This window comes from Electrophorus electricus, chromosome 13, assembly GCF_041902795.1.
Source record: "Electrophorus electricus isolate QZ-2024a chromosome 13, ASM4190279v1, whole genome shotgun sequence".
Classification (NCBI taxonomy): Eukaryota; Metazoa; Chordata; class Actinopteri; order Gymnotiformes; family Gymnotidae; genus Electrophorus; species Electrophorus electricus.
The window spans coordinates 13,682,828-13,695,364 of NC_137509.1; the positions used below are offsets into that span (position 1 = coordinate 13,682,828).

The window sequence follows — 12,537 nt, forward strand, 5'->3', positions numbered from 1 at the left end:
TTCACCACAGCTAACTCAACACCTTGCACAGATGGAGATGTCTGCCATTAGCCAGTGTTTCTCTTCCCCTTAGTATGTGCTTTGACAGTCTGCTGTTATGGGCCTAGTTGCTCTTTCGGTCTCAGAGGGAGAGGCCATCTCTGTTCAGAGCAGACTGAGGCAGTTAGGGCACGCGGCATGAAGCAAGTGAGATCCTGTAATTTGACCAGTGTTGGAAGCAGTGTTAGACTGGCTGTGGTTTTAGCCTCCCCTCTGCGCATGCTTGTGACACATGACAGGAAGCTGCTTAGCTTGTGTGTGTGTGTGTGCGTGTGTGCGTGCGTGAGCGCGCGTGTGCATGCTTGAGAGAGGGGGTATTAAAAGATACTGACGTGGGTGTATATCCGGTATCAGAGTAAGTATGTGTTGTCTTGGCTGTCTTTGGGTCTGTTCTCCCACCTTGAGTGTAGCAGTATGTTGGAAGATAAGCATGCATAGACAGTGAATTGACATGGTTTTGCATTAAGTCCTACTGATCTTGTTAAATCCATGCTCTATGATTATGACAAAATTAATTGAGAGTAGTTGACACTGATTCCTCCTGTTAATTGAGATTTAATGTCATTAACAGGCTTCAGTACATGTTCACAACACATTATTAGACATACCAGTGATTTGTAAGCCTTGGTCAGTGTGTTCAAAGATAAAAGAAATTCTTAAGTGGCTCATTTAATGAGCAGCACTTTTGGTAACTGGCAATGTTTCTGCTGATGCATTCCATCTAATGGGGCTCAACAACTGATGTGTTGAACTACACATCTAACTACAGTAGTCAGAATAGCAATTTCTTTGGGTATATTATTAATTGGGAAACACTAGGTTCAAAACAATATTGCAAGCCCGTATCAAAACACAAAATCTAAAAAAAATAAATAAATAAATATATATATATATATATATATATATATATATATATATATAAATATATATATAAATTTGACTTAGTATTAGAGATATGATGGGCTTTTAGATTAATAGAGTAATAGAAAATGTGATTGGCAGGTTGGTTACTAAATCTGATTATTAAAATCACTTGTTGTAAGCTTGATTATTGATAAATACAGATGTTAGATTAATATAGTGTGTTAAAATGGCTGAAGATTCTGGAGATTCTTCTCATTGAGGAGTATGGTAGTTGTACAACTACCTCTGTTGTTGAATGAATATAATTTACCAAGTCACATTAATTTCATTTACTTAGTAAATGTCATACTGTGGTCTTCAAAACTTCAGGCAAATGCACAGGCCACTTTCCTTTGCTTTCATATAGAAGCTTTTGAATTGAATTAAATTAAATACGATTGTATTATATTTTGCTGCAGAATTGATTTTTGTTCCTTTTTCTGCATTTGGGACAAGGCTCACATTTTTCCAGGTGGCCTTTGTTGTTGCAACCTCTTATCACATACCTGACTGGGACAAGGGATGTTCAGGAAGCCACATTTAGGGCCTGAAAGGCAGGAGCTGAAACTGGTAGGGTCCACTGTAGGACACTGGTAGGGTCCACTGTAGGACACTGGTAGGGTCCACTGTAGGACACTGGTAGGGTCCACTGTAGGACACTGGTAGGGTCCACTGTTTTGCTTGATTCAGACAGCCAGACAGATTTTATTGCCATAGTACACAGCACTACTACAGGACAATGTAATACAATTCAGCATATAGCAGAAGTGAGTAGTTAATAATAATGAATATGTATACATTCTCTTATGTCTGTCTGTGCACATGCAGGAACAAACAAAGATCATTGAGCCACTGGACTATGAGAATGTGGTGTTCCAGAGGAAGGCCCAGATCCACAGTGATCCTCAGAGAGACCTGCTGCTCTGGCCTGCTGATGACGTCTCAGTGAGTCCAGTGAAAAACTGTCTCAATTATCTTACAGTGCAGCTCACTGTACGTGTGTGAGAAAACAGTGGCAGCGCAGATGTAACTCTACCATACTGATTAAACACTAGCTGATCGCATAGTAAGATGAATCCCAGTTCAAATTTCCATCTAGAGGCCAAGGACAGTTAACATAATTGCCATTGTCTAGGCTGTTTGGCCGAGAAATAGGCCTGCATGCACTTTAGCTACATGTAAAAACAAAACAAGCTTTGCTGCACTGAGATGGCTCACAGACTAGGACACAGGATTGGGACAACCATACACGAATTTTCCTGTGGAAGCGGTAAGTCCTAGATGTAGTCCATATTAACATTGCTGCTTGACTTCTCACAAGCAGGAATCCCAGACTGCTAGACAGAGGAGAACCACGGTCCCGTCAGTGCCTCAAAACGCTGAGAAAGAAGCGAAGAGTCTGTTCGCCAAGGAGGTACGTTACAGAGCACTGCCCAGAGACTGGACCTTTGCATGACCAGGACAGTGTTCATGGAGTGGGAATTGAGGCAACTGTGTCACGTCACTGCACCGCTCATGGGTCCGTGAGTACATCTGGTGCGGCCGTGCCGTAACTGAACGTCGTTGCTGTTTTGCAGTGCATCAAGATGTATAACACCGACTGGCGTGTGATCAACTACAATTATGAGGCCTACTCAGGCTGTTTCCGCACTCTGCCCTGGTAGGGTTTTCTCTCATTCCAGATGTTTCTTGATGTTGATGTCATCTTCATTTTAAGATGATTGTTCTTCAGGGTTTTCTAGATGAGCAGCCTCGTAATAAAAGCACATTTTCTGGGCATTAATAGCAAAGATATAGTCACAAGAAATGTGATTTAAAATGTAAAAACATCCCAGCTATGATCTCAAGACCGAGTGATCCTACTGTATATCATAGCCGATTAATAAGGGTCACTGAATATAAGCTCAGGTCAACGTTTGTAATTAAACTCCTGAGCTCATTTAAACATTTTTGCTGCAGTGAAGTTGAACAGTCAGTGAACTCTAGTCTTCACAGTGCTCTGTGACTACGCTGCTCTCTGTTCTCTTCCAGCAAAGGGATGAAGGGGGAGAAACTCCCATCCCACGTGTTTGAGATTGATGAGGAAGAGGAGGTAAGAGCACTCGTGGGGTGGGCTGCAGACACCATCTCCCACGCTACATGCCACAGTCACGCCGTGCTTGCTTGGAGCGGTGCAGAGTACCTTAGTGCCTACCCACTGTCTGTCTTGATCTTTCAAGGGCAGCATTGCCAGAAGGCCAACTCAGTCACATGTGTAGAAGACCCAGTAGCCAGTACAGAGCTCCATTAAGTGAAACCCAAGCTTACACGCCTATAAATAGCTTCATTTGAAATGTATGGCCAAACTGGACAAAATTAGATGCGATTAGAAGGGGAAAGTGTTGCTTTTCTCCATGTTCTTTGTTCCCAGCCATCAGCACCATTCTAGTTTGGACATTTAGTGGACATTAGTGCGATCCCATTTCTGTCTGTTACATTTAATCAGTGATGGCAAATAAAATGCGCAGAGTGGTCAGAAGACAAGAGGAAGGAAAGAGCCCTGCTGATGGATCCCTTAATCTCTGAGGAACCGAGAGAGAGTGCGCGCGAGAGAGAGAGAGAGAGAGAGAGAGAATGAATGAATGAGGGAGGGAAGTGGAGGGCGAGGGAGTGCTCTCGGACAATTTTATTACAGCAGAGAGTTACAGAAAGGCACATTCACGGAGGACGCCAGGCCACTTCAATTAGATTATAGAGCATGTGTACGCAATACACACACACACACACACACACACACACACACACAGAAAGATTATTACTGACAATGCAAGCCAACTGCTTGGTTAGGATTACGCATCATTAGTTTTAAAACTAAATAAAAAGCATAAATGCTTACTAATGTCATCGCTCAGTAACCTGTAATTATGAATTGTGTAAGGTATGCTTATTAGTCTACACAGTTTTGCCTGGAACTGAAAAGCTATTCTTTTCTGACACAGTTTACAAGTTCACAGTGCAACAACCACACAGGTTTTGCTGAACTTGCAAGTGCATGTTTGTGTGTGTGTGTGTGTGTGTGTGTGTGTGTGTGTGTGTGTGTGTGTGTGTGTGTGTTTGTGTGTGTCAGTAAGAGGCTTGAGTCAGCATTAATTCCAATGGCTGGCTCATTTGTGTGAAGTGCTTGTAAATGAGGAGATGGCCACATCAGCCCATATCTCTGGAACAAAATGGTGGCCCACATGAAACGGCATGAACTGAGTGTAAGTGCCTCTGTGTGTGTGTTGAACAGGATACTTCGTCTCTGTGCTCTCAGAAAGGAGGTGTGATGAAACAAGGTTGGCTCCAGAAAGCCAATATCAACAGCAGCCTTTCTGTATCAATGAAGGTGACTAAGCACTAATGACATTTGGTACAGAAATCCTTCTGCTTAAAATGCTATATGCCCTTCTGCTTAAAGTGGCATCCATTAATATGACATTTTTTAGATCTCTGCAATACTGTTGAAATTTGTACTCTCCATGCACATATTTATAGCTCTGACACACATTTCTCATAATTCACCATATAACCTTGAACCTTGTGCTCAGAAACCAGCACATCAGCAGGTGACCTATCTACTTGCTTTAGTGTGCTTTCCCGCACTTCAGAAACGTTCATTCAAATGTGCTTCTTATTTTCTGAATCAGTGTTGTGTGATTTGTAGGTGTTCAAGCGGAGGTATTTCTACCTCTCTCAGCTCCCCGATGGGTCCTACATTCTCAACTTTTACAAGGACGAGAAGAACTGCAAAGAGACCAAAGGCTCCATCTACTTAGACTCCTGCATTGATGTGGTTCAGGTATGTGCTATTAGTGCAGTTTACTGATGAGAGTCCTTGCTGGCTCTTGGGCTGAGTGCTCTATACTCTGTGGCAAAGGCTATGCTTAGGTTAACAGCTGGGTAAGCCGTAGGGCTTGATCTATGGGGATCTATGATTGATTATGGATATGGTCAGGATTCATAGTCACCACAAAGCACTAAGGGAAACTTTTTTTTTTTTGCCCAGAAACACTGTGCCGTGATATCATACTGCCATCACAGAGGCTGGTTGAAGGGGTAGTTCACAAAGCGCAGTATCATTTCATACCTTTCTCATTAAACAGGGTTGCATTTCACTATCGCTTTGGACAGTATCAATCCCTCACAGTAATGAAGTGAATTTGGCTCCGAGATTGCGGATAAGATTTGTCTAGGTTCTGTTTAATTTCCTGACCCAAGCCAGTTGGCACAGGTACTAAGTAACGAAGTGAGTTCCTGGACATGGGCCGTTGTTTCCGAGCCTGTCCCAGGCAGCTGTAAAGCGGGCGCTCCTCTCCCGCAGTGCCCTAAGATACGGCGCAACGGCTTCGAGCTGAAGATGCAGGAGCGCTACAGCCACTACCTGGTGGCTGACAGCGAGGCAGACATGGAGGACTGGGTGAGCACCTTGAAGCTGGCCCTGCAGGTTGCCTCGGAGGAGCGCAGGAATGGAGCTGAGAATGCAGACTGCACTTTAGGTGTGCTTCATCACTCATTTTTCTTTTTCTTTCTCTCTCACACACACGCACACGCACACACACGCCTTGCAAGCCATTCAGAAGTATGTAAGGGAAACCTCAAAACCTCACACAAGCACTGTACCACTGCTGTCACAGTGGAATATTTCCATCCCTACCATATTATAGTCAATTTAATATATTAGTGCAGTCAGGCCTTTCTAACCCTTAAGAGAAGGGGTATCTCAACTTGGACAGAAAGATAATGTAAACATATTTCATAAAAGGAAAAAAAAAAGTTAGCCTATTTATAAAGGCTACTTTATATTCTTAGGTACTATATGATGTATTTGTATTCAAGAGTGGTACTAATCAAAACTGTTCATTAATATGGCAGAGGCCCATTTCCATATATGTGCCTACGTGCTCCTGGTGATGATTTAAAGGCACAATAAGTCATTTTTCCCAAGGCTTGTTCATCACATTATGAAACACCCATTATATTGACACCTAGTGGCCTGGAGGTTTTAGAGATTCTGTACTAACTCAATTTTAAAACATTGCCACCTCCATATGGGGCACCCACTCTATGGAGAATTAACTAGCTCATTTGAGGACTACAAAGCAATTTGATTCTTAATTTCATGGGAACTGCCATTTATAGAAAGAAATGTAAAAATAATAAATAATCACATTCATAAATATTGTTTGCTACATTTTGGTGGTAATTGGCATTAAAGTATATATGCTAAACATGCTTCTTTAAAGGATTCTGTAATTAGCAAAATGACAACAAATATGACCAATGAAATTTATGATTTTCACTACAGGGGCTGGCCTATAACAGCCTGGCTCTACTCAGAGTTCTGAAAAGGGGGCAACAACATTATTAATAAAACCGTCTATGTACATGCCGCCTTAGTCAACTAACTTGGAATGGCAAGTACAGGTGACAGACATTGTGGTACATCTAACTCAGAAACCTTTTTAAAGTATACCCTTCAGTGAAAACCTCACAATATTTCAACAAGGTTGGCTAACTCCATCTATGAATGGAGGAAAAGTCATGCATATAGCTTCTGTGAGATGAACTATGAGAGGTATGACTAACAACTATGCAGGGGTACCTGCCCTGCACACCACTGCTATATTATATTTAATAAGTGCTACTGAGCTATACAACGCAGGAGTAACCAGTACCTATTTCCCTAACAGTGGAATTAGTTTTATTTAATTTATTCAAGCAATTCAGGTTTAATGTCGTCATGAGAAAATGGTTATTCCTTCTTCAAATCATTACATCTCACACCATTAAGAAAACCACACTGGCCTCTATCTTATATCAGTAACCAACAGCTGTTAATCTGATCCAACTCCATTCCTGTACAATTACCCACACATATCTCACATGGAGGCCAGTGTGCCTGAGGAAGGTTTAAAGATAAAATCACACGTGATCAGCCTACTGTAGCTCTCAGCTTCCTTCTTTCATAACTCTTTCTCTCAGAGGAAGTTGTTTACCCTGAAAAGTTCCTGTGTGTCATACATAGTACTCTGTGCTATTGCACAGAGCCATTGTACAATCTATGTAAAGCAACGTGTGTGTTTGTGTCCATATGTTTGCATTTTTTTTTTCTTTTTGCCTGCCTAGATGTTGTCTTTTATTAGAGCCAAACTTGTCCCTCTGCCCTGGCCTGCTGAGCAGATACAAAATATCTGCTGTTCCACGAGCCTGATTTAAAATTATATGTAACCAATTTAATGTTGTAACACTGTTTGTCCATATATACTCAGTATAGTAACGACTATATATGGCATAGTATAGTGTAGTGGTTATGGTTTAAAATCTGTGTAAATGCAGCCACAGTGATTTCAGCCTGTTTCCAGATGTGATTTGTCCATGTTATCTTCCTTGTCTTTTTGGGGATGTTTGCACCTCCTACGCTCTGTCAATAGTGACCAGCTGTTTTGCATTGGCCAAAGATCCCTAACAGTGAAGTCAGCTGTTCCCTTAGCCCTAACAGTGAAGTCAGCTGTTCCCTGAGCCCTAACAGTGAAGTCAGCTGCAGCCCAAGTAACACTTTCCACATGTGAGTGAGTGATATTAGCTGGACTTACTCACTTCCCAAGAGCTTAACTCTCAGTTCCAATTCTGGAAAAGAAAGCCACTCCCACACGTCTCCTTTCCACTTGGTCTCCAGGGAATCCCTGCTGCTATGTTGAAGGGCATTCCGATTTTCCATAGGGGCTGGGGATGTTACTACCAGCAGACCTTCAAATCCTCTGTTTCATTCGAGGGAAGAAGTTTACAGAACAGAAGACGTTGGACCGTGTCATGTTCCGAAATGCACACTGCAACCCTTGACAGTTATTAGTAATGCCATAATTGGTGTAATGCCAAACTACACCTCAGTATTTTTATGTTGTTTTCCCTGCTAGTTTACATTGTTTTTGTTACATCTTAAGTTGTTTTTGTGGCCAGCAGAACAGTGCGCAACTTGGGTAACATTTCATTTAAGCCATATATCTACAGCAACAAGCTGACCCACCTATATGTTTGCCAGTGGTTGAGTGATCTTTTCCTTGACCACTTGTGTTTCATATGTATGATGCACACACAAAGTTCGGGAGGGTGAGATGAAGTGAGGGTAATGTGTATTTTCATTGGCTCACCCAATCTACATTAGTTTGCTTACAGCCTCGTTGACGGCAACCTCCTTGAGTTTTTAGCTGGGAAAAAATAATCAAATGGCACATGCTACATTGCATCACATGACAGTAAAAAGGATGTAGTTTCTTTAAATGGGACAATTTCCAAACACGCACACATTTTGTGTGTGTGTGTGTGTGTGTGTGTGAAATTTTCAGATATCACTGTCATTACCTGGCTCTCATTTCATGCATGTCTCCTTTACTCAGATGAAGACCCAAGCAGTCAGGGCAAATCAGAAAGTGCCATAGAAGGTTTTGGTCGCAGTCTCCATCCAGAGATTATGAAGGTACATTAAATGACAAATTCAGTAGTGTCATGTAGTATTTTCATGTAATAATGCGCATGCTGACTTTGCAATAGAGCTGAGAGCTCTATTTAGAACTTTTGGCAATTCTAATTTCTCTCTCCTTCTCCCTCTCTCTCTCTCTCTCTCTCTCTCTCTCTTTCTCTGTCTTCTCCACATCTTCAGTATGCCAGAGAAACAGATCAACTCAATAAAATCAACAGGAATGAATGTCGCCAGAAGATCCTTTCTCTGGATCCTGAGACTCAAGTCGGTGGCCAAGAGTCTTTTTTAAAGCTTAACCAGTGTGTCTGCTTCTGTCTTGCGCTTTTCCTGTGTCCAGGTCTAGTTAACGTTTCTTTTTTTCCTTTTTTTTCCCTCTCCAGAGACTTGACTTTTCAGGCATAGAACCGGACGTGAAGCCGTTTGAAGAACGTTTTGGCCGCCGCATCATGGTCACATGCCACGATCTGACCTTCAGCCTACAGGGCTGTGTCAGTGAGAAAAATGATGGAGTTCTGACTAACGTAGGTGACCTTGAACCCCAACATCTTAGCGCTAAATTGTTAGTCTCACTGTGCTGGTTATATTAGTCTATAAGAAATTATTTATCATAGATATAGGCTGTGACAAACTTGCTTGAATCATCGGTTTGATGGGATACTTGCACTTATATTTTGGTTAAAGTTGATGAGCCACTTCAACCATCAAAACTAGTACAAGACAGCTCAGTGAGAAATGTTGAATTGCCACTTTTCCATAATGCAGCTGCCAACATGCAACTTCAGGCTTTGTCCAGTTGTAATGCTTTAAATCTTTCTCCAGACCTTTCTCGTGCAACTCATCCCAAACCCTGAGTGTGGATAAATGAGGGCACTAGATAAGTAATCTAGGCCCACGATGAGTTAGGGCACCTTGGTCTGTGCTCAGCTGTGCAGGGAGAAGACTATAAACCACAGTGATGAGCACACTTGCCTTAGGGGAGCAGCCTCAATGGTTTTTGGGGCAGAATGCAGATGGCCATTAGTGTGGTTGGAAAGACTGTGGCACTGCTCTTGGCAGTAAACATGAGACGCTTAGCAACACTCAGAAAAAATGAGAGAGACTCACAAGCCATAGGCTGCTTGTGTTTTTAGCGTCAGGCAGCACAACATGGAAACGTAGTCCTAATCAGAATGTTTCTAGCGTCAGATCATTTTATAAACTGATCGAGTCGTTTTAAGCCTGACCATATTTTTCCTCTCACATGTTTATCAAAACAAAAACACAAAAATCAGAAAATAAGGGTTGTTTTTTGTTTGACATTATTTTGCTTTGCATCATAGTGTAACCATGATTCCTCGGTGTAAACTTATGTTAGTGTGCGCATCCACTAGGGTACTTGGTCACTCTCAGCTAAGAGAAACAGCTTCTCCCTACATGTGTTGCAGTGGGCACAGACATACTGTTTACAGGCACGTTAGGCTAAACCATGTGTGTGTCTTTACCTTGATGACCATCACTTTGTGCAAATTCTCACCTGTCCCCTGCCTGCAGGTGGAACCTTTCTTTATCAGTCTGGCGTTGTTTGACGCAGCCAAAGGCTGCAAGATCTCAGGAGACTTCCACGTGGACCTGAACCAGCCATACGTGAGGGACATGCTGAATGACGCCTCTCCTCAGATGCCCACAGAGGCAGGCGAGGCAATTGAGGCAGCCCAAGGTAGTGGCTTGCCCATTATCCAGAGGGTGCCAGAGTCCCTTCTGTGCTTTCCAACCCAGGTAAGAGTGAACCCACTTGGAACTGGAGCATTTTAGATGGGCCCAGGGGTTGTCACACGAGAGGTTTAAAATAACCTGAGAACAGTAATGATGTCGATTATATGTATTTTAATATGTGATGGTAGCTGGCCTGGATAGGCTGTTTTTATAATGATAGGCCTGAAATCAACACCAGGTTCCATTGACATTGTTCTTGTGTTGCTGTTTTGTATAGTGTATCTGTTCAGTCCTGTAATGGCTATAAATGTGCAGTCACAATCCAGATGGCGGATTGTTTGGAGAATGCAGGAAAACAGTGTAGCTTAAATGTGGACATAAAGTCTTGGGTAACAATGTATGTCCTTGTGGCAAGGACAGAGACTCGTACGGTAACCCACAAGAAACTGATTTCCTCTCCTCCATAGCCTCTGAGAATCACAAATAACTAGTAAATGGTCATTAGTTAAGGTTTTCTGATACGTCACTTAGGATAAATTTTTTTTGCATTTCCAATTTGTAGATTTTCATCAAAAAGAGCTATATAATAGTACAATAAAACCAAACAGAACATTTCAGCTCACAGTCATGTATGTATCACTGCCTCACTGACACGGAAAGTTTAAGCAATCTGGCAACTCTGTCCCAGAAAGAGAACCTGATCTTTGTTAGAACCCGCAGAACTGCTGCTCTTATACAGAAAGGGAAGTTTGTATGGGTGTGGAATACTGCTCCTCCATGCTGTAACCCTAGATATCTCTGTACGACACCAACATTATGGCAGACTCAGTGCCGGCACCATATAGATCAATCACTGGATTATTTAGTAACAAAATATTTATGCAAGATACAGTAGGTAAGCCTAAAGACCATAGTGCTCTTAATGCTCCATTCAGATCAGAGAAACCATTTCTGTGCTGCATTAGTTCAGGAAGATGCTAGTGCAGTTAGCATGTTGATTTTGCATTCATCTGAGCCAAATTCCTAGCACTCCACTTTTATGGTTGTTTGTTTTTTTTTGCTAATTGGATTGTAGTGTGTGGACCATTCCAAGGCCAGGGTTGCTGTAGGTAGCGTTAGGTCAGGACGGAAGCAGCTTGCACTATTCAGCAGTGTCACTGCAGCACAATGAATCATCGGCAGTGCCCTGACAACCTTCTGCTCCCCCTGCCAAACTGACGTGGTTTACTGGAACCGACATGAGCCAGAATCTAACACAACAAAACATAGACAAGATGGACCCGCTGCTGGGATTTAATTATTGAGAGAGCGAGAGAGAGCGAGAGCGAGAGAGAGAGAGAGAGAGAGAGAGAGAGAGAGAGAGAGAGAGAGAGAGAGAGAGAGAGAGAGAGAGAGAGAGAGGGAGGGGCACAGATACAGACAGACAGACAGACAAAGAGAGAGAGAGAGAGAGAAAGAAAGAGACACAGAGATGGAGAGAGAGTGAGACAGAGGGTTTAGGCGTAGAGGAGGAGTTAGGGTACTCAAATGGCAGCTCATGGAGAAACTTCAAATTCCCACATTTTTAGAAAATGTAGCAGTACCACTGCTCAGCCCAAGTCAGGACCATCTGCTATGCTTCCTTCAGCCACCAGTTGGAGGCACAGGGTCATGCCAGCATAATTAGCCACACCTGTCCTCCTGCGTACTTAAGAACAGCACAGGCTCCCTGGTGCTCAGTCTTTGTTCGGTGATGTGTCAAAAGACAAGGCTGGTATTTAAGTTAAGCTCTCCAGAACTCTCTTATATGTTCTTTTTGTCTCGCACCCCTTCTCTAGTTTCTCTAAAACTTTGAGTTTCCATCAACCCTTTCCCAGAGTGCTCCCTCCCAACCTTTGGTGGTTCGTCTGACATCTTTGCAGCCTTGTCTCTTTCTTTAGCCATCTGCGTACTTGGCTTGGAAAGCCCATTTTTGAGCAGTTTTAGTTTCCCTTTTCCTCTTCCTTTTCAAGCATGTCAGCCTACTTTAACCCAACAACCCAGAGAGCATTGGGTCAAACCCTGCATTGGGTCTTTTGGTTTTCTAATTGGGGAAATTCCTAAAATGGTTACCCAGTTGCAGCTAGTGTTAGCTGGGCCTGGTGTTTTGAGTTTGTTTCTTTGGGTTTTCAAGTTCACTAGCTGCACTTGGGTTCTCACACTGGTTGGTGGCTCACTCAGTGTACACTGAGCTCCTGTATACAGGGATGGATTTTTGAATCGAACTCAGGCTGAGTCACCCCATTACAACCACACTACTTAGTTTACTGTCTTGGAAAAGAGTTCAGTTCTAGCTCAGGTTTGTTGATATAACTTTATAAAATGGATACAATTAGCATGATGATGCTTAGTATTCCTATCGGAAAATATTTATGTAATAATGAGTAATA

At 42.5% G+C, this 12,537-nt stretch overlaps 1 protein-coding gene across 10 annotated transcripts in view; it reads left to right on the forward strand.

The window, feature by feature from the left end:
• Positions 1 to 12,537, forward strand: part of dock11 (dedicator of cytokinesis 11) — a 51,031-nt gene that overhangs the window by 1,771 nt on the left and 36,723 nt on the right. For 7 of the 10 annotated variants that reach the window (XM_081694456.1, XM_081694451.1, XM_081694454.1 and 4 more), the window contains exons 2-12: positions 1,771 to 1,887; positions 2,264 to 2,356; positions 2,520 to 2,602; positions 2,974 to 3,034; positions 4,211 to 4,306; positions 4,625 to 4,759; positions 5,282 to 5,456; positions 8,355 to 8,434; positions 8,618 to 8,701; positions 8,818 to 8,958; positions 9,968 to 10,192. In XM_081694456.1, coding sequence (XP_081550582.1) covers positions 1,771 to 1,887; positions 2,264 to 2,356; positions 2,520 to 2,602; positions 2,974 to 3,034; positions 4,211 to 4,306; positions 4,625 to 4,759; positions 5,282 to 5,456; positions 8,355 to 8,434; positions 8,618 to 8,701; positions 8,818 to 8,958; positions 9,968 to 10,192 — 1,290 coding nt within the window. The remainder of the gene's footprint in view (positions 1 to 1,770; positions 1,888 to 2,263; positions 2,357 to 2,519; positions 2,603 to 2,973; positions 3,035 to 4,210; positions 4,307 to 4,624; positions 4,760 to 5,281; positions 5,457 to 8,354; positions 8,435 to 8,617; positions 8,702 to 8,817; positions 8,959 to 9,967; positions 10,193 to 12,537) is intronic. The other 3 variants (XM_081694452.1, XM_035536657.2, XM_035536664.2) reach the window with 1 other exon arrangement.